At 32.8% G+C, this 22031-nt stretch overlaps 2 protein-coding genes across 2 annotated transcripts; both read left to right on the forward strand.

The window, feature by feature from the left end:
• Positions 1–2202: 2202 nt before the first annotated feature.
• LOC143583967 (E3 ubiquitin-protein ligase WAV3-like) lies at positions 2203–4679 on the forward strand. Its single transcript, XM_077066134.1, has 3 exons — positions 2203–2334; positions 2415–2492; positions 3337–4679. The coding sequence occupies exons 1-3, from the start codon at positions 2203–2205 to the stop codon at positions 4555–4557; spliced, it is 1431 nt and encodes a 476-aa protein (XP_076922249.1). The 3' UTR covers positions 4558–4679.
• A 14531-nt stretch (positions 4680–19210) lies between these two features.
• LOC143583960 (myb family transcription factor PHL7-like) lies at positions 19211–21818 on the forward strand. Its single transcript, XM_077066128.1, has 6 exons — positions 19211–19352; positions 20645–20721; positions 20811–20853; positions 21017–21074; positions 21166–21235; positions 21312–21818. Exons 1-6 carry the CDS (start codon positions 19232–19234, stop codon positions 21591–21593), a joined length of 651 nt encoding a protein of 216 aa, XP_076922243.1. The 5' UTR covers positions 19211–19231; the 3' UTR covers positions 21594–21818.
• Positions 21819–22031: the final 213 nt, after the last annotated feature.

Raw genomic sequence — 22031 nt, forward strand, 5'->3', positions numbered from 1 at the left:
TACAATATTGTTACCCCCTACCCCCACCCCCAAACTAGTTAAAGTAAAGAAACCAACTTCTACTTTGGCCCTTTTTTTGTTCTTTAACTTTAGATTGCAAATTAGACACTTGTTTGTTTTGGAGAGTAAAAGAAGTTAAAATGTTAGAATGAAGAAAATGCAGTCGGAAGAACTTTAGTTCTTTATGTGGGAGACATTTTTATCTTCTTTGGGGTCCCTCTTCTTGTGTCCTTTTGTGGTTTGTCTAAGAATCATTAATAAAATCAATGTCATTGATAACTTTAAATGTTACCTAAACCATTAGCATGTACGAATAATATAGATATTTAAAATACAACGTTAGCATTTATGTACAATATAAAAATATTAGAGCGTTGGTGACTACCAGGCGAATAAGCCACAACATCAAACTAATAATGGCCCGATGATGACTAGTTTACTATTTCGACCTTATCTATTATCAAGACCAACGGCATTTAAATAAAACATAATTTAACTTTGGAACAATGACGATTCGTATGATACACATCCCAAATATAACCAAACCAAAAACTAGCAAGAGACCACACAATATAAAAGAGGTTCATCAAAACATTGCCAAATCACATCTCGTCATTTGGAGGTGGTTTGCAAAACAAAATTCAAAACTAATACGATTATTTGCATTTTGTGTTTGAAATAAAGGCCAGGTTAAAAAATTAAAACCATGTCTCTTTCATCCAAATTGAGATGTAGTTTAGTAATTAATGCTTGCTAAATTTATTTGTTTATATAATAATAAATTATATTAAAATCTGAGTTTGGAAATAATTCAATTTTAATGAGACTTATATTAAATGTATAAAAATTGAATAACATTGTATATTTAGAGCATTGATGACATATCATGCAAATAAACCAAATCTTACGGCATCCGGGCCAATAATAGTCTAGACGAGAATCACAACTCACTATCGAGAAGAGGATTGATATGAACCAAGAATAACGAGTTGATCGTGTATTAAATATATCATGACACATCTACTTCTAAAACATTTCTTTTTTCAATATTTTATATCCAACAAAACCTTTATCTTAAACTTATATATTATACATTTAGGAATAACCATATTTATTTATTTGTGTATTTATATAAACCAGACAATATGTAGGTTAATTAAGATAATTTGGTAATGAGGTTGGTTTTTGTTTTTTCTTTAACAATCAACAAAAACACATAATATAAGAAACCAAGATTACAAATGACACGGTATAACAAGAAACTAGCTCACGTTCAAAAGACCATCAACAAAGGACACCACAAGTCCACAACCGTATACAAACACACAAGCTACACTTTGATTCTATATCAACCCTCTCACGACAAGTGTGACTCACCCGATCTATTTTTAACCAAAAGAAAGCTAAGAGCTTTGATATCCTTCACCGCACTTTCCATCGTAACTGTCAGGTTGTTAAACGCCATATCGTTCCGCACCTTCCGTAAACATCAAAGTTGAGTTTTTGTTAGGTAAAATAAAAAAGAGAGAAATTCGTTGGAAAAAGTTTAATTAGTTAAAGAAAGAGAGTTAACTTAAAATACTTGGCATTAATTAATTATTAATTATCAAATAAAATAAATCAATAAATTGAGAGCAAGTAACACAGGATGGCAATCTGGCATTGGTCAATGAGCTAGTCTTTTGGAAGATCTATTTTTCGTGATTAAAGGTGCGTTGATTATGAGACATTCAAGTTTTTTATTCGTGATGATTGAATGATTAGTGAGCGTTTTTATCACAGTTAATTTATAGCCATGTAACATGTTAATTGACTCTACATACTATTTATATGTTTACATAATCTACTTATAACGACTAGTTTATAACACTTATTTCTAAATTGTTTCTTTTTGGAAACGGGAAATTATCCTTTATTTTTAATTAAATTGTTAGTGGGATCGAAATTCGAGGGTGTCGAGTACTGGTATAATAAACAACAAGAATCATATCACAGTCACACACTTACTACTGTGTGCCTGCCTGTATCTTTGGGTTTTCTCTTCTCTCTCTCTCTCTCTCTCTCTCTCTCTCTCTCTCTATATATATATATATATGTAATAAAATAAAAAACGAGAATTGGAAGAAGGTGGAACACGACAATGAGGCCTGCTCTCAATGCCGTCGCCGGATTTTAATAATAATCCAATTTGAATTTGAATTGATGGGTAAATTGAACCTCCGGGAGGTTGCTCGGAAACTGCTTCATCCTTGCGGCTCTTTCTCTTCTTCCCGACAACACCAAAACCACACCCTTTCCGCTACTGTTACTGTTACCTGTGCTACTAACTCCGATGTCAGTTTAATTGAATCTGCCTGATTTTTATTTTATTTACTTGCGAATTTTAGGTTTTTATGTTTAATTGCTTGTTACAGACGGTAATATTAGCTCCGATTGATCATTCTCCTCCGGTTAATTTCGATGACGTCACTTCTGACGTAGATCCGGCCAAGGTAAGTCTCACTGTGTTTAATTCTTTCAATGTGGGATGGATTTGAGTCAATTGGAATTAGGAATTACCGAATTCGGATTCGGATTACAGGAATGGGGCTAATTTGGTGGTCAATTAGGTCAATTTGTTGACTGAGTTTGCTCAAAAGCCTATTTAATGGAGTTTGTAGTTCAATTTATGGATGACTTACAGTTTTAGGTTTTTTTTTAATAAAATTTATGTTATAATCTTCCATGATTCTTTCTGGCTGGTTTCTGACTTAACCATTTTTACCACATGAAATGCTGTTTATGTATGTGAGATCAATCTGGAAAGTTTTCATTTCACTTATTTTAATTAAAGAATAACTGGAGGTTGGTTTGTTTTATGGGTGAGAATAGGTTGAAAGGTTTGGTTATGGGCTAAAACCAAACCTATAACCAATGTTTCATTGTTCAATTTTTATTTTTTTATAACCGATCGTTTTCGTTTATAAATGGTTCGTTTAATTTGGTTACAGTAAATGATGGTTCGGTTAGCAACCAACTTTGAGCGTTGATGTATTCAAGCTAATTTCAATGAACAAATCCAATTGTTTCTTTGTAAAACATAATATGTTACCAACATTTTGGTTTATACAGGCCAATAAGTGTCTTCTAATATGTTATTTATATGAAAAATATAACATAACCTTTTAATGTAGGTTCGGTTAATTCAGTTATTTATGCACATCTAACCATAGCCGGTAACTGAACCATAGAAATCAGTTATCAGTAAAGTTATAACCTAACCATCGGTTTGGCTATGGTTTTGTTATTCGATTTTTCTGCTCAAAAAATTTACAGTTCTTTGTTTCTTAAATGCAGACTATGTGTGCAATCTGTCTAGAACCCCTGAACTACAGTGCATGCACAGCTCCAGGCCAAGCTATATTCACAGCCCAATGCTCTCATGCTTTTCATTTTGATTGCATCGCCTCCAATGTCCGCCACGGTGGAGTCACCTGTCCTATATGCCGGGCCCAATGGACCCACCTGCCCCGAAACTTAAAGATCCCACCTTGCAGCTTCCTTTATTCCAACCAAACCGATGACCCCGCCCTCCAAATCCTCGATGACTCAATCGCCACTTTCCGAGTTCACCGACGCTCAATCCTCCGTGCAGCTCGTTATAACGATGACGACCCAATCGAACCCGATCAGAATGTTCACCGGCCACGTCTCCATCTCTCCATATCACCCGAACCGTTTGGGCCCTCTTCATCTTCGCAGCCCGGTTACAATTACAGACTCTGTGTAAGACTCGCCCATCAACCCGCTATTGATTTGGTACTAGTTGCGTGTCCAAACGGGCCACATCTTCGGCTCATAAAACAATCCATGGCATTGGTGGTTTTCTCGCTTCGGCCCATTGACCGGTTAGCGGTTGTCACGTACTCATCCGCTGCAGCCCGTGTGTTCCCGCTCAGGCGGATGACATCGTATGGTAAACGGGCTGCACTTCAAGTAATCGACCGGTTGTTCTACATGGGTCAAGCAGACCCTGTTGAGGGGTTAAAGAAAGGTGTAAAGGTGTTAGTGGACCGGGCCTATGAAAACCCTCAATCGTGTATCGTTCATTTGTCGGATAACCCGACAAGACCGTACCATGGGTTTGACATGGAAGCAGCAGTCCAGATTCATCGGTTTCATGTTGGGTATGGGTTTGGGACTTCAAACGGGTTCGTGATGCATGAGTTTGAGGTGTTTTTGGGTAGGGTTTTGGGGGATAAAGTAAGAGATATTCAGTTGAGGATTAGAGAAGATGGTAGGGTTGTAAGGCTTGGTGAACTTAGAGGTGGGGAAGAAAGGAGGATTCCTTTGAATATGGTTAAGGCTTGTGTGGAGTATAGTTATGTGGAAGACGGAGTGCGGGAATGCATGAGGACTGGGGAAGTTATGGTGGCCTCGGGGGAGAAGCGGGAGGCGGGCGATGGTGGTGGTGGTGAAGATGAAGATGGTAGGAGTAGTAATGCTGGAAGTTGGGACTACCATGATCCTTATATGGCTAGAAGATGGGCTAAGCATTTGCATGCCTATAGACTCTGAAAAGTGAAAACTAATCCTTCATTGCAATTTACAAGACTGTAGTATGGTATTGGATTTTGTTAATGTTAATTAGTGAGTTGTGATGTGTAAAAACTAAAAACAAAAGGCTTGTTGATTATATATTTTTTTTAAATATTGTTTATGGTAACTTTTTTGACAATATTGAAGTAAAAATGAATAGGGATAATATAAACACAGTTAATTCAAATATTCACAACAACTTGAGTTCAATCAAGTATCAATTTGATCTTATTTGTTATTGATAGAATACTGTTAAATGTAAGAAAGAACAACAATAAGTTAAGAGTGCTTATCGCCTTATCGGGTTAAAATTAGGGGTTTTAATTGTGTCGACCCGACAGGTTGAAGAATTTTAGGTTGATAGGTTTAATAGGTGAATTCGAACCCTTCCCATGTATTTATATGTGTTACATGAATAAACTTTAGTAGAGCCTTTTACGGATATAATCAATACATGGTGACTTGCTAACCGTTGAAACAATTAGTGACTCCAATTTAAATGATTATTTTAATTAATATCCTTTTTAATGTTACTAATCTCTCATTTTCATTTAATAAAACTATTTAAACTGAGACAAGAGGAATCACATAGAAGGTGGGAAAGTGAGGATGTATGGTTGAAACTTGAAAGTAACCCCATCAAAACCTGAAATTATAACTTAGGTTTCTCACTCTTTTAAATTTTATTAACATTCTTAAATATCTCTAATAAGAAAGTTACGATAATATAATATAATAAAACTAACAAATAGTAATATAATATAAATAATAACAATAATAATAATAACAACAACAACAACATTAATAAGGTTAATGACAACAAAACAAAAACACCAAACATTAAGAACACAATTATAATAACAACAAAGACAAATAACAAATAGGAAAGAAGTAAAAATTACCTTTTTTATGTAACTTTCAAGATTGATGTTGTTTAATTATTTCGTATATAAGTTAACCACCTAAAGATAGCCAAACACAAACATGTAACATAAATGAAGGAGTAAACATGTGGGTGATTAAATGCCAACAAACATGCAAGAAACAACCACAAGCTAATCCACAACCAATCTAAATATAATATTAAAAATTTTAAATAAAGTTTATTATATAAACCCACAAATATGGATCAACACAACCAAGTCTCAAATTAATGAGCTTCACAAATCTAAGTAGACACAAAGGAAGTCTAATAACAAATCATGTATATAGGTTACAAAATAGAGAATAAATAACCCTTGCTAATGGAGGATGAATCATAGAATGGAGCTAAAAACCTTCAAATCTTGCATATAAAGATTAGAAATTTTCTTGAAACCAACTTAAGCATCTCTAGTTTTGTTTATTAAAGTATTCAAACATGTAATTATCATATTAGTAGAAGGAAAGCACTTTTTATTTTATTAAGAATAGAAAATAGTTAATATCATTGTTGACTATATTTGTCATTAAAAGAGGTGAGAAGTTAATCAAGTTGAGGGATTAGTTTAGTTCCATAATAGAATTTTAGAGAAAAAAACTTGAGTTTAAAATAGAGTTGAGATTTTGAAGTAGGTCCTGGCAAAATCTTTTGTTTCACTTTGTTCTTGAACTTTAAGTGGGTGTTTTAAAAGAGAGTTTTGAACCAGAATGTTATACCTTAGTTTAGATATTCTATACTATAATATATGCTTCTAAAGTTCTAGTATGTCTCAAGAGTTTGTTTTTAAATAAATATGGTGAATTTGAAGTTGCATTCAAAGGTTCTAATGAAAAATGGGCCATGTTAGCCTATAATGTAATTTTGATATTGATTGTAGTTTATAGATAACTAGTATCACCTTTTAGATGCTTTTTATTTAATGAAAATCCTAATAAAATTGTTCAAGTAAGCACTAGATGAAAATTTGTGATCTAGACCCGGTTTGAAGCATGGGCAACTAAAATAAGCCTGCCACAAATCCTAACTCGCATTCAAATGCAAATCACCAACATCTATAATATAAAAAAGAAACATGAGCATCAAACGATATAAGAAACCATAGAACATGATCAATTACTTAATAATATTAAGAGCATACTTAGAAAGTAAATTCTAGAATGAAAAACACGTAAATAAGCACAATTAGAAAAAAAAACATGTAAAAAAACCTATGTGAAGATATTATATCAAACAGAAATAAAGGAAATTTTCACTAGCTTTCAAGTTCGTTAAGAGTTATTGATGTTCCATTTCATGATCATATATTCATATTCAATTAAATAGAAAAAAACGAAGATTATAAAAGTCCCTCTTATTTACATGTTAAAGATCAGGTTGTTAGGTGTTACTTTCTACAACTTCACTTCAAAAATTAAAAAACTTATGGTTAGTTGAGTTCGCAAAATTAAATGAAATTAGAATTAGTGTTTCAATGATCATGTGTTTGATTCGTAGATTTGCTGCAAATGAAATATCAATTCCAATCTTTATGTTTTTGGTTGACAACTGAGATCAAATACAAATTAATTCATCAAATCCTTCATTTAAAGGAATTCGACAATCCTTTCAAGAATGTGAAGAAATTCAACCAAAGTAAATGAAATCTGACCTCTCACCGTCGTCACATCTACCACCCTCACATACCCTCTCCCACCCTACCACTACCAGTTCCCCGCTCCCTACCACCATTTGTCATGCACCACCACCCAACCCAACCATTGTTGCCACGATTGCCCTTACCCCTACCACCTCTTACCAGCCACTCTACCCATGGCCACCACAATTATTAACCCTGTCACCTCGGCCATTACTACTACCCCACCCATTGTTGTTGTCCTAGTGGTGGTTGAAGAGACAAACGTGGGTGGTCGGGGCGACAACAATGGTGGTTGTGGTGGGTGGTCAGTCAACGACGAAGGCTGAGTCAGGGCAACAAGATGAAGGCGACCATGGTAGCAACAAGTAGGTGGGTGCCATAGTGATATATTCCCATTCCTTTATGATTCTTTACATCTCAAATTCATTACAAATTCAAAATAATTTCCATATTGATTCAAATTCCTTTTGAAAACTTTTAATTTAAAATCCAATATTTCAACTTTCAATTTCTTTGACAAATTATATTTCATGCAAAAAACATAATATATAACGAAAAGCATCCTAAGTGTCCAGATATCTGAAATTTACACAAGATCGTAAGATTAGTATGGTATTATCTTTGGAAAAGCCCTTAGCAAATAACGTTGGCATAGAATTTCTCATGGTTGGGTTGAGAACTTTGTATTGATGGTGAACTCTTAGAATGTCTATTGGGATCTTCTTCTTGAATTGTTAAACAAGGAAACAGTAGTCAGTCTCGTCACAATGACGATGGACTTCTCTTTGCTGCACGATGTGAGTGTAAGTATTGTTTTTGAAATAGTAAGTAGCAAAGTGAGCGTATTAGCTTACTAACATCTTTCTCGTTGTGTGTGAAGTAGTATTTATAGTCAGAGAACTTTGGACTCCTTTATCGACATAGCATACGGTTTCAACATTATTCTTTAGGCCATCATGCAGCTATCTTGCCTAGCCTCCCATTGATCTGTATTTTTAGTTGGTGTTCATGTTCTTCCTATCAACCACATTGTCATGTCATGTCGTGCAACACCTTTTTTTAGATTGTGATGATGCATATATCAATGGCTCCCAATTCTCAAGATTTTCATACCACTCATAACTTTTGGTTTCAAACACAGTCTGTCTAACCATATTTACAGCGCTTCAACATGTTGATTTAGGTTACCCATTTAAATAAAATAAAAAAATGAAAACAGATATCTATACTAATTAATAAATAAAGGTTTCCTTATATCACGTGTCCTCTTTTTAGCCCATCATTCATTTCAATTTCCCGCCTCCCACCACATTCCTTTTACAAACCCGGTTCATATCCTTACCCGACCCAATTAACGACTTATAACCTGACAAACACATTGGCGATTTTCCAGAAACCCTACTTCTTGTCTATTTCCTAATGTTTAACATTCCAATCTCTCATATCATTGATATGTCAAATCAATCCCAAATTCCAAAATCACTAGCAGCAATACTTCGAATTCATCTCCAGAAAACCTAAATCAGAAAGTTCTACTTTCATCTTCAAAATCACCGGCGACTAGAACTATTGGCTTTCTTCCATTTCTCTCATATCATATCGGAAACCCTAAATCATTTTTCTGGAGTTTGGTAATGTTTCTTTGAGAAACTATAAATCAATCTTTAATTACAGGAAATGAATCTGAATCATCACCTACCCGTTCATCATTTTTCTTGTGTCTAAGGTATCATATATAATAAATTCGTAATCTTTCTGAATTTTTAATTGCATTTATATTATAATTTAATCTATCTTATACAGGTTTAGCCAATTTTGATTCCGTGCTTACAAATATGTATCTGTACTAGGATTTTTTTTATATGAAATTATAGTCATAAAAATAGTTATGAAAAAACCATAGCTTCGCCATAATCTTGACTTTGTAACAAAAATGAAATTATATTTACAAACTTTTTTTTGTCCGCAGGCCTATAAATCTTCTTTTCTTTTAGCCTAATCTTTTTTTAGGCTTCTCAAACACTTTCACTGCAAATATTTTCTGTTATACTTAAACGTAAACACTTGCATAACTATTTGATGTTTGTTTTGTAATTTTAAATAAAATGTTCTTTTTTAATTTTATATATGATTTTTGTACGATTTTGTGTTCACATGACATATGATACCCATTCGATGTTCTTTTTCAAAAATTTATAAAATGTTTTTTTCTTCTTAAAATAATAGTCAAGATGATGATTAAGTGATTTTTAAATAAATAAATCATATCTTATCTAATGTTTGCTATAAATAACTTGGTATCACTTTTTATATGCTACAAAAATATGTTTCGAGGTTGACCTAACCCGGTTTGACTCATTTAAGTTCTTGAAAAACAATTGAGTTGATTGTATAATTTTAATCTTGAAAATAACTACTAATTTTTACTAACTGACAAGTTTTCTATGACTTTTTCTATGATTGAATATATCATTTATGAATAGAAATTATAATTAATTAATTATAGTACTTTTCGCATTTTACTCCCTAATTACAGTCCTCTAAAAATGTTTTCAAATAACAAAACCTGTCAAACTATTTGAATCACGTTTTGCTATGTGAAATTCAAATTATTCAAATTACGATTTTACAACGAGTCCATCTAATTTAACAAGTTGACTGTGCTATTTAATTTCTGTGGGAACTTAGATGTCAACCTAAATTACATATAATCCTTCAGTTCAGTTACAAACTTATTTATATCAACAACAAATTTTGTGTTTTATTATATAAATTATGGAAATTTGATTAATAATCAAAATAATTATTCTGTTTCCAAAGCAAACGATTAATTCATTAACAGCTTGCTAATTCTATAGTGTTACAAATAGCAAAACGTGATGACATTTTTATATCAAATTAATTCATTAACAACTTGGTAATTATATAGTGTTATAAATAGCAGAATGTGATAACATTATAATGGATGGGGAGGTAAATTTTCAACATCATTTTTATTTTTTTATATTCATCAATCACAACTTGATTAAACTTTCAGGGAATGAAGACGCAATCAAGCTGGGTTTAAAACTTAATTTCCTAACTTTGAATCAGTATTTTCTTAATAGGCATACACTTGCTGAAAATGTGCTAAAAGTCAAGCATGTGTAGAATACCCAGAAAATCTCATTTCATTGGAAAACGTCACTGATTTGCCGTTTATGATCAATGTATTAGTCACAAGAATTTTATTTATCTAATAATTGTAATGTTTGTTTGTACCTTTTTGTTTAATAAGCAAATTTATCTAATCATGACTTTCGTTATTAATATTTCAAACGTTTTGGAGTTATAAAATTAATTTCTTAAACCCGTGTTGTGCACGGGTAGCTAACCTAGTTACACAATATACAACTAAAGCCGTTGAAAGAAAAAAGAAAAAAAATAAAAAACTAATAATAATAATAATAATCTAACTAATATATTAAAACAACACAATTTTGTCCACATGTCCTTCACCTTGGTTGTCCAAATAAGCTTTCATGTCATCAACCTTCCATAAATCTAATTTCCACATATTCACAATAAAATTTTAATCAATGATATTAACTTTTATATTTTTGTAATTTATTAATGTACTTATGATATTAATTATTCTAATTATTGTTAGAATTAAAAAACTTATTAAATTTACTAGGTTTAAATTGTTCATCGTTTCTTCTTTAAAAGCCACATGTTTCGTTCAAAAATCATAACGCTCCCCATCGTTTGTAACCAGATTATTCGCCTCATCTATAACCGGTTCTTCATTATTTGTCGGTTTCATAATCCAGACAACATCAAATATGTTCATCGTTTGCAATTATCAGGTATGATTTGTATTTTAGTGTTTAATCGATTTTTGTGAAGAACAACAACAAATTGATTCACTGTTATTGGATTTAGGGTTTATCTGCATGATTTTTTATACTAACGGTTAATAGATTTGTTATTTAATCTATTCCTATTAATCGATTTATGTTTTAATCTATTTAGGGTTTAAAAGTATGAATTTTTTTTAAATTATCGGTTAATCGATATGATGTTTAATATGTTTGTTACTTAAAAATATGTTTATATATTGTGATTTTTTGTTCATAATACGTCTTTTTCCAAGTTTCACTAATATTAATTTATTTTTATAACCTATCAATTTAAAATTTGAAAATCTTAGTATATATAGATATGAACCTAACTGTTATAATAATTAAAATATTAGTTTATTATATTTAACACATTTCTGTATTTGGTATAATATTAGTCAAACAAATAGTAATTGATTTAACAAGCATTTATCAATCAATACACACAAAAAAAAAATAATAATTCATTTTAAAATTTTTAAATCTTTAATTTTATAGTAGCTGACTTTATTTAAATATGTTAGGTTTATAGGTTTAAACACCTAATCAATTAACTTTATAAATTTAGAAACGAATGCTTATATCTTATAAATTGTTTAAATGCTTTTTTTAAAACTCTTAAATTTTTGGAATAAATATCTATTTTATAGGTTTGACTAACTCATTAAGTTTTAAATGGTTTCACCATAAAATAAATGTTTCTCAAAATATAATGAAAACTTTCATTATTATTCATTCAAAATTATTTATAGAAATTATTAAAATCAAAATCTTTTGAAACAACTTATATATGTAATCTAATTAACAAAATATTTTATTTGTAACTAATTCAAATACGGGTTTTATTATTATTAATTTTGCAGTAATTTAGAATATAAATTGGGGTATTGTTTGAATTTGTAACTGATTTGAGGTGTTGTATTCATGGATTTTGGCATTTTACTGGTTCTAAATTGCTTTGGACAACATAAACACCATCAAGGTATGTTTTCTTCAATTATGTCTATGTAAAGTTTTTCTTTTTATTAATTAATTTTCTTATCACTAATTGTTTATTTTTTTCTAATGTATCCGTGTTGAAATTTACACAATGTTTATTTTTGTTATATTTCAGTTATTGTGTATGAGACATGCCATTTTTTATGTTGATTTAATTAGATAATTAACTTTCAATTAATATGTGTTTTTTGTTCTCATGTTATAAGTTATAAAGATGTTTTAACTTTTTATTTATCTTTGTTAGTATTTGTATGATTTAAAGTAGCAATTTAATGTCTCATAATTTATATAAATGTATCCTTTTTTATATAAATATGATATTTGTATTTTACTAAATTTATAATATACATATATATATTACGTTTTAAATATGTTCTACCCGTGTGTAATACGGGCGCTGTCATGATAGAAAAGCTAGAGTTGAAAAAAAGAAGATACATAGGGTGAAGAGGACAAAAACGTCAAAAGCAAAGCATAATAATAATAATAATAATAATATGATACAGTAGTCATCTGCTACCCTTGTTGACCTGACCCCCTTCTTTCTTTCTTTCTTTCTTTCTTTCTTTCATTTCAGTTCATCCCATAGAGAAAGGAGGAGGAGATATCATCATCATCATCCACCGATTCTTCTCCATATTCAAATCACCCTGTGCGTTTCACCTTTTCTTTGTATTATTATTATTATTATTATTATTATTATTATTATTATTATTATTATTATTCATTGCTTTAACGTCTAAACAAATTTACGTTTCATTTGCAGTCATCGGAAGTTATCGAATCGATTTGCATAACCGTATTGCTCAGTTTCAACCCTAAGTAAGTTTCTATCTGATTCGATTCACTTTCATTTCCGAAATTCATGCCCTAATTTTTAGCAATTAACCGTTATGTTTTTTTGATGGCTTGATTTCCAACCAACTCCTGTATTGTATTGTATTGTATTGTATTGTATTGTTAGGGAGCCTTATTATCATCCGATTCAGATTCAGTTATGTATTCGAATAGCTTCTACATCACCTTAGACCAACTTATTTAACTCATCTGGACCCAATTTTTGTTTAACCTAACCTAAAGGATGTTAGCCGGCTGGACTGGAGTCAACTCCTGTCGTTTTTGTTTCGGTGCCTTTGTTTAGTAATGTCATTGTTTAACCTAAACCTAAAGGATGTTAGCCGGCTTGTTTTCTTATAATCTAAGTCCTATGGTTAGAAAATGTCCAGTGACTTCTTTTCAAACTCGGCTTTGGTTTTGGAGTTCTCTGCACTCTAATTACTCATATTTGTTTGATACTTCTTACTTGTGTTTAGCCATATTCTGACCAGCATATCTTTGTCATTAAATTGTGGGGAGGAGTAGGACCACAAGTACTTTCATATAACCACCATTCCATTGTCATTTCTCACCATAGGATACTACTGTATTTGTCATTTAAATTTGCACATGTTGTATCTGACCATTTGTGCTCTATTAACTCTAGTTCTTGAAAGTCAATAGATCATCCTCTTAAACCATTAATCGTTACGCCCTCTTTTGATCTAATACCTTCCTAGGTTTGTAAGAATATACCCTTATGATGGTCCTTAGTGGTCTTCGTTGTTTGAATTGGGGTACAGTTTTAGCCACCTAAACCTTCTAACTGCCACTCTGATACCTGACATTACTCTTTGACAGTTGAATTATCTTTGATTACATAAGCAAGGAGTTGGGCCACGTCTCAACTAACACTTTAATGCGGAATACATCACTCACTAAAATGAAACCCTTGTATACACTACAGCTCACTAGTTAGGACATCAAAATTTTTATAACTAAATGTGTACATCACAAATGCACTTAGTTGTAACATGGCATGGATGTATCATGCAAGAGATGCTTGGAAGTATTGGTACAAAACAAGAAAACATAGGATATATTTCAGATTTAGGACATGTAATCAGTAATATTATACATACATTTAATTTGTGTATTCAATTACCCACACCATCATTCAGTAGTATGCTAATAGTTATTGTAGCATCAAAGGTACTTGATGAAAACTGTCGTGTACTTTAATGGCAATCATCACTCTGCCATTAGCTTATATGATAAACATTCTGATTCTACTTTGTAACCTATTGTATCATATGTCCAATTGTCCACATTTCTCTTTAAGTAACTAAACTGTTAATGCCTTCGTCTCTATCATGCATAGATGAAAGCAAAAAGGACGCGCTTAAAAAACTGGAAGCAAGCTCAATATGATTCATTCTACCTTTAAAGTGACACATCCCTATTAAGCTAATACTAATGATGATAATGCTAATAGTTATTCTGATAGAAAGTGGAAAAATTAAAGATTGGTTTTATTGAAAAGGTAACATAGTAAGACCCAATTCGAGATGGGCTAATCTCCAAGAATAAAGGTTAGCTGATTCGAGACGGTAGTTCTCCAAATAAAGGTTAAGAAACCCAAATTTTGATTAGCATAAACAAGACAAAGATAAACTTATGACCCTAGGCCTATTTATTCTAAATAACCATTGGAAACTTCCCCATGATTTTGGCCCTTGACATTGACTCTCTAAATAAAGCCTTTGACTATGACTTCTTGACTTCGACTCTCCATTGAATACTTATCAATACTTCCTGCCCAGATAAACGACTTGTCCTCAAGTCGGAAAGAAGGAAATTGGTGCACCAAGCAATAAGCCATTCAATGGTAGTCCCGCTTCATAGAAGCGGTTCATAGAATGTGGCCAATCATTGTGACTCCAGCTTGGATTTGGTAGCCAAGCGATAAGCCATTCAATTATATGCCCACCAGTTTCAAGGACCCATGTATGAGCTGAAACGGAATGTTGTCGCAGGCATATTTCCCAAATTATAATATCCGGAACAACCGTAAGTGTGGCCTGTACCTTTGATGAGTGCCTTGTAATAGGTCCATTAGACTTGCCATAAGGAGCTGATAAATCATTTGCAATGGCGTGTAGGCTGATTTCAACCAAAGTGTCCTTGTGGTTCTCTTTTTCTTCCTCTGCTGGACAGATCTGTATCTTTTTCTTCATAGCTTCTACCATTTTCAATGTTTCCGTTTTACAGTGGTGAACCGCACTTGAAGGTGTGAATGAAATAGGTAATTTTCTATCATACATAATGGATAATGATCTAGCAGGAGCACATGGTGCATGTTGATAGAACCCAGAAAACGGAAGCTCTATTTTATTTAGAAACGTAAAGATAGTTGGCCCGATTCGAGATGGGTTAGTCTCCAGTTAGCCGATTCGAGATGACAATTCTCCAAATACAAGGTTAATAGACCTTAATATTTTTATTATATAAACATTCATATCATGTAAACTAGAACACAAACATATAAATAAGCCTAATTGTAGTAGTAAATGTTGCGGTTATTTGGACTCTTCAGCATTCCCAACCCTTTTGTCTCCCCTGGACCCTTCAACTTATGACGGGCTCATATCAATGCATCCCGCCGGGTAAAACGACTTGTCCTCAAGTCGACAACCTGATGTTTGTTGACCATTGTGCCGGCGATAAGCCATTCAATCATGGGCTGCCCCTCTTCATGAACCATATGATGTGTGATTCCCCAACATTTTGTGATAGGCGTACGAGATACAGGTATGGTGTTCAATTGGCCTACATCCACCAAACTTGTAACACAGAGATTAGATGGGATCTCGAGGTTGTTTTCTGGATAGCACCCCATTATTACAACCAATACTTTATGATTATTATTAGATTCTGGAGAAGGCATTTTCGCCAACTGCTCAACACCAAAAACAGTCTCGGATCCCGCGTCTTTATCACTAGATCTGACCCACTTCAACTTTTCCTTGCACATGACTTCTTGTACATCACTTTTTCCTTGAATTTCTCCTGCCCGTATCTCATCAGTTACTATAGAATCATAGATCTCGGGAACTCCTAAAACTCCAGACACAGAATTGTAATTGGTATCGACCTCCTTGACCCGATTTGTCAATGGACCTTGAGGAAAATCCGCAGGCTTATTGTCATCTCCGACATCACCAACATGTGGTTGAATTTCAGAATCACCACTTTCACTGTTACACCTGACAGGTGTTCCATATAACAAAGTCTTGAGCATTTCCACATCATCCTTCAAGGATACCAGGATGTCTAATTGAACTTCAATGGCCTCCAAATGAGTAGTGAAAACATCATTCTGAATAGGTGATGGTGCGTGACTTTCACCGTGGGTTAGATGAGAGGATCTCCAGGTATTCTAAATCATCTTCTATTTAATTTCCCGGCAATGGAACCAAATGATAGAACCCAGAAAACGGAAGCTCTATTTTATTTAGAAACGTAAAGATAGTTGGCCCGATTCGAGATAGGTTAGTCTCCAGTTAGCCGATTCGAGATGGCAATTCTCCAAATACAAGGTTAATAGACCTTAATATTTTTATTATATAAACATTCATATCATGTAAACTAGAACACAAACATATAAATAAGCTTAATTGTAGTAGTAAATGTTGCGGTTATTTGGACTCTTCAGCATTCCCAACCCTTGTCTCCCTTGGACCCTTCAACTTATGACGGGCTCATATCACATGTGCTCTGGTCGTAAGCAGTTCTGTCCCAACTTGGCTTCATATTCCATAGCAAGTCTCATAGGCCATAGCATTGTAAATCGTATGAGGTTTGTGAATTCGAGCATCAGTCTTCAGCTCGTCTTTAAGCCCGTTTAGGAACACCCCAATAAGGCAATGGTCGGGCCAATCGGAAACTCGAGCCGACCATTTGGCGAATTCCAGCCTATATTCGCGATCGGTTTCACTTTGTTTTATGCTGCATAAAAATTTGTCTGGAGGTTGCAATTTTGCAGGGCCAAAACCGCTACCTGATTTTTCTTTAAAAAGGGTATGTGATTTGAGCGCTGCCACATCTTCTTTGAGAGACTTCAGGGATTCAAGTTTAGCGGCGATTGCTGCCAATTGAATGCCAATAAACTCTGAATTTGATTTGCCTCCGTCTGGGTTATTTTGGGTCAAGGATGCCATTTGATTTCCCGGCAATGGAACCATTGATAGAAACTGGAAAAATTAAAGATTGATTTGATTGAAAAGGTAACATAGTATGACCCAATTCGAGATGGGTTAATCTCCAAGAATAAAGTTTAGCTGATTTGAGACAGCAATTCTCCAAATAAAGGTTAAGAAACCCAAATTTTGATTAGCATAAACAAGATAAAGATGAACTTATGACCCTAGGCCTAGTTATTTTAAATAACCATTGGAAATTTCCCCATGATTTTAGCCCTTGACATTGACTCCCCAAATCTAGCCTTTGACTATGACTTCTTGACTTTGACTCTCGATTGAATCTTATCTTAGTATCTGAATCTTAATATATCTTAATTCTTAATATCTAATCTAATCTAATCTAATCTAACTATTATATTAAAGCAACACATAGTTTCCACATGGCCTTTATTTAAGCTATCCACATAGGATTCCACCTCCACAATTTCCAAAATTATAATTTGCACCTAATAAGCTATGTAATTTTAATCTACCTATTTATACTATTAAAACAAAATCTTCCATAAGGTATGTTATTATGAATCCATAAGATAAAAATATGTTGTATTAAACATATTTTTAGACATATAAATATATTTTAATATACTTTTGAGACGGCAAGGTATGTTATTAAGTATATTATTAAATTTAACTTTTTTGTTATATTTTTTTTAACCACCCGTGTATTACACGGGCTATATCCTAGTACACTATTAAAGAAAAACTATGTGGACACATGACGCCATTCTAGGCTGTCCACATAGGATACCACTTAGACTCTTACCAATTTAACAATTATTTAATTAAGTAATTTAAATTAGAATTAAACTTAAAGTTTCATTAATTTGTATTAATTGCAATATTACATTTAAATTACTATAATTAAATAATTGACTATATTTTAAATTTGTAGGCGTGATTATCTTTTCAGTTAAACTTCTAAAACTTTGTAAGTTAAATATGTTTTAATATGTTTCTTTGCTTAATATTTACGTAAAATCATCTATTCACATAAATTCATAATTTTATATTTCTTCAAATAAACAATTATATATGTTCCGTCCGTGTGATACATAGGCAACTAACCTAGTACTCATCATATTCTCAAAATAAAGCCAATATACATGTATGTTTATGTATGTGGGAGTTTAAATGCTAACACTAAGAATATGTTCTTAACATGCATCAATCTATATGCTTTATCAAAGTAGATGTCTTTCTTTTAATGTCGATGTATACTCTGCTATAAACACTACAATTTGAAAAAAAAATAATTTTTTAGAATAATTGGAAGTATATTCTCAAGATGTTCAAAGTTGTCTATTTAAATTGGATTACTTTGATACCTAAAATTGAAAATAGAAACAAAAAGGTGTACACACATCATTGATACAAAATTACGTATTTCGTTTATTTAAGAAAAAAAATATTTATATGTGCACGAGTACAAGATTATCAATTGTCATTAGAAGACATTACGTTCTTAGTTTTCCTTTTTTAATTTTCATTATGATAAAGCTCTTATTGTTACTAACATTTTCTGTAATAGTTACACAAAAGAAAAATATCAGAATTCAATAGGGTCGTATACTATAAAGCATCTCTCACCATTTTGATTTCACAAAACGTATATTTCTAGTTTTCACCAACAGATAAAGACTAGTTTTATATTCTAATAATCATAGTTTTTTCGGTTTTTACTTGAATAGATAACGCAAAAATAGCATGGGAGATGTGGCTAATTGAGTTCAAATTTGCTGTACCAGTAAAGTCAATATATTGATGTGTATGATATGGAACTAATAGCCTTACTTTATCATGATGATTTTTGTTTCTTTAGTCAGCTTATATCGATTCCAAATTACTTCTAATACTTTTAAGAACGATTGTACCCAAATAACGCCAATGTTAGTTTCTTTACAGATTGGCAAGCTAGATATATTGTCATGTTTATATTTCTCAAAACAGTTTCTGCCTTTATATGAATTATGTCTTGTTAGTTTGATTTCAACTACTGATTTATTGAGATTTGAACTCTATAATTTACTCGCAGATTCACTTTGATTTAGGTGAATGACTTGTATATTAAGCAAAAGGTGTCGCTAGTTGAAGTTTAGCTTCAAGAAGATATTAGGCATCAAAGACTGGTGCATGCATTATGTATGTGGCGAATGGTGCCAACAACTCTGCTAGCCTAGCTTCTAAACAAAGACTCCGGTGGACCCACGAGCTTCATGAACGATTTGTTGTTGCTGTGGCGCAGTTGGGTGGCCCTGATAGTGAGTTTACTTTCATGTTTATTGCCTAAGCTTCACGTTATTTGCTGCAAATTTGCTTGCACATTTTTTAAGCAGATATTGAGTTTGAAACTTTTTTACTCTCTTTAACTTATTGCATTGTGGTTCTTATGACAATTTTCTCTCTACCCTTGACTTATGTTCTAGTACAACTGGTACTATAATATATATTTATGGTACATCAGAATTGATTCGAGTCTGGTCTTTCTAAAATAACTTTTCCCTTTTAGTATATTTTTTTATTCTAGACTAGTTTTATCTAAATTAAATACTTTAAGGTGGTAATCTGCTAGCTGCTGTTGTCAAAGGAGAGATTCAAAAATATTTTTATTTAAGTTAACTTATATGTTGTTACAAAAGCAGCTAGGCTTCATTTTTGTTCACAAGATAATTATGGAAATATACTTTTGGCGTTAATGTAATACTTTTCTTTTTGAGTCAAAGACCGCTATTCTTGTATGGTGGGACTAAATCTTTGTATGTAGAGAAACCCATGAGTAGGGGGGTGAGTTTCTGACATAAAAATAAGTCATGACCCGAACCTAACACAAAGTTCACAGGTTTGTATTTTTAGTCTAAAAGTCTAAGCACGTTTAGTTGAATGGGTTGTGTTCAAGTTGACCTGTTGGATTCACTTGCTCGCCCATTTAGTTTAATGTATTTTAAAAAAAATGTGTTTTAATGACCTAAACTGATTGGGTAGCTTATTCCGAATTTTGAAAGATTAAAGAGAAACATGCATCAAGTTTTATAGTTTAGGCTTAACTATTTTATATACATTTGTAATTTTGGTTGAAATTTTGTAATTAGGAGTATTAATTTCGGGTTAAATAGGTTGTAGTCGTGGTTGGGTTAAATAGGCCATGCTCACGATTCACGAAAGCTTGTGTTGAATTGGATTCATGTATTTGACATGATTTTCGGGTTTGTGTCATATTTTGGGTTCAACCTGCCAACACGACCCATTTGACACCCTTACTCATGACCATGTATTTGTATCTGTAATAAAGCTACAAAATAAGCCTAATCAAATATACTTGCAAAGCACGGGCTAGGTGGGATTAATCTTGATCTATGTTTGACTTGAGTTAGCTTTGTTCACATCACCTTCACTAGCAGTTTTCTATTTTTTGTTTTTTTTGTTTTTTTTGGTTTTCATGACTCATTGGAAAGTAAGCTGTTATAAGCAAAAACATCTGGAAAGAATCATCTTTCTTTATAAGTATTTACAATTGTTATATATGTGTCAATGGCTGACTTGTTGGACTGTACAGGGGCTACTCCAAAAGGTGTGCTTAGAGTCATGGGTGTTCAAGGTCTAACCATTTATCACGTGAAGAGCCACTTGCAGGTTAGTCACATGCTGTTTTTACTTTTTGTTATATCATATATATGCAGAGCCATTTCTGGACATGCTGTTGACTCATGTTATTTGAACAGAAATATCGGCTGGCAAAGTACCTCCCAGACTCCTCTTCAGAAGGTACTCTTTAATATTACTTAATATATCTGTGATTTTAATTTACATATGATAATCAAAATTGAATATTCCCAAATTGATCAGTGTCATAAATATCTTGCATTCAAACAATTTAAGAGAAAATAAACATGTGAACTGATTTGTTTGCTCAAATTGCTAATGCAAGGAAAACCGTTTGATCAGAAAGAATCCGCCGGCGTGCTTTCCAATTTGGATGGGTCATTGTAAGTATATTTTATCATTCTTTAAGTTTTAAATATAATATTATTATTTTCTAATGTGGTTGAAATGTATTTTTCTATTTTTTTTGTGCAGTGGGATGCAGATTACCGAAGCACTGAAACTGCAGATGGACGTGCAGAAGCGACTGCATGAGCAATTAGAGGTGTTAAAAACTTTATATTTATACTAACTGCAAATTCCAAAAATGAATAAAGTAAAATAATGAAGTTAAATAATAGGTACAAAGGCAACTTCAGTTACGGATAGAAGCCCAAGGAAAGTACTTAAAGAAGATCATTGAAGAACAACAAAAGCTGAGTGGAGTTGCATCAGAAGACAACCGCCCCGATCCACCACCCATCATTGAAAACTTAACAAATATCAACAACATTTCTGCTGACGAGAGCCGTGAACCATTAACACCAGACTCGAGTTCACCAGAGCGGTCCATGAAAAAGCAGCGGTTGAGCATGCACGGGATTCTAGAGTCCAGCATAAGGCCACCATTCCAGCAGCAGTAACCAGTAACAGGTGACAACAATCGAGCAATTTATCTGGGATGTTGGCAGGAGGCTACTTGACTATGAGGAAATGTTAACTTGTAAAAGTGATGAATCATGGCTTGTTTTGTTGTACCCCTGTGCTGATTACAGAAATATATATACTTGATTTGTAGATCCAAAGGGTGTGGTAAGGTGAGATTGGAAAACTTGTGACTAGTATTTGGAGTTAGATGATAATATTGATGTATTTGATTGGTTGTCGGTTTCTTCCACTGCATGTTGCTTGCTTAGGGGTGTTTTAACGAGAATTTATATCTTAGAACTGCCTCTCTTCGTGCTGAAGATTGTGAAAGCCGCAATGCTTAAATCAAATAACCAAAGTCTATATAGATAAGTAGCAACATTTGTCTATCCAACTTGGTGCTTCTGAAAGACGAGGTTAGAATTTGTGTGACA

The sequence above is a fragment of the Bidens hawaiensis genome, unplaced genomic scaffold (assembly GCF_021521415.1).
Source record: "Bidens hawaiensis isolate Kalapana, Puna unplaced genomic scaffold, B.hawaiensis_p1.1 tig00032748_1, whole genome shotgun sequence".
In the NCBI taxonomy this organism is placed as follows: domain Eukaryota; kingdom Viridiplantae; phylum Streptophyta; class Magnoliopsida; order Asterales; family Asteraceae; genus Bidens; species Bidens hawaiensis.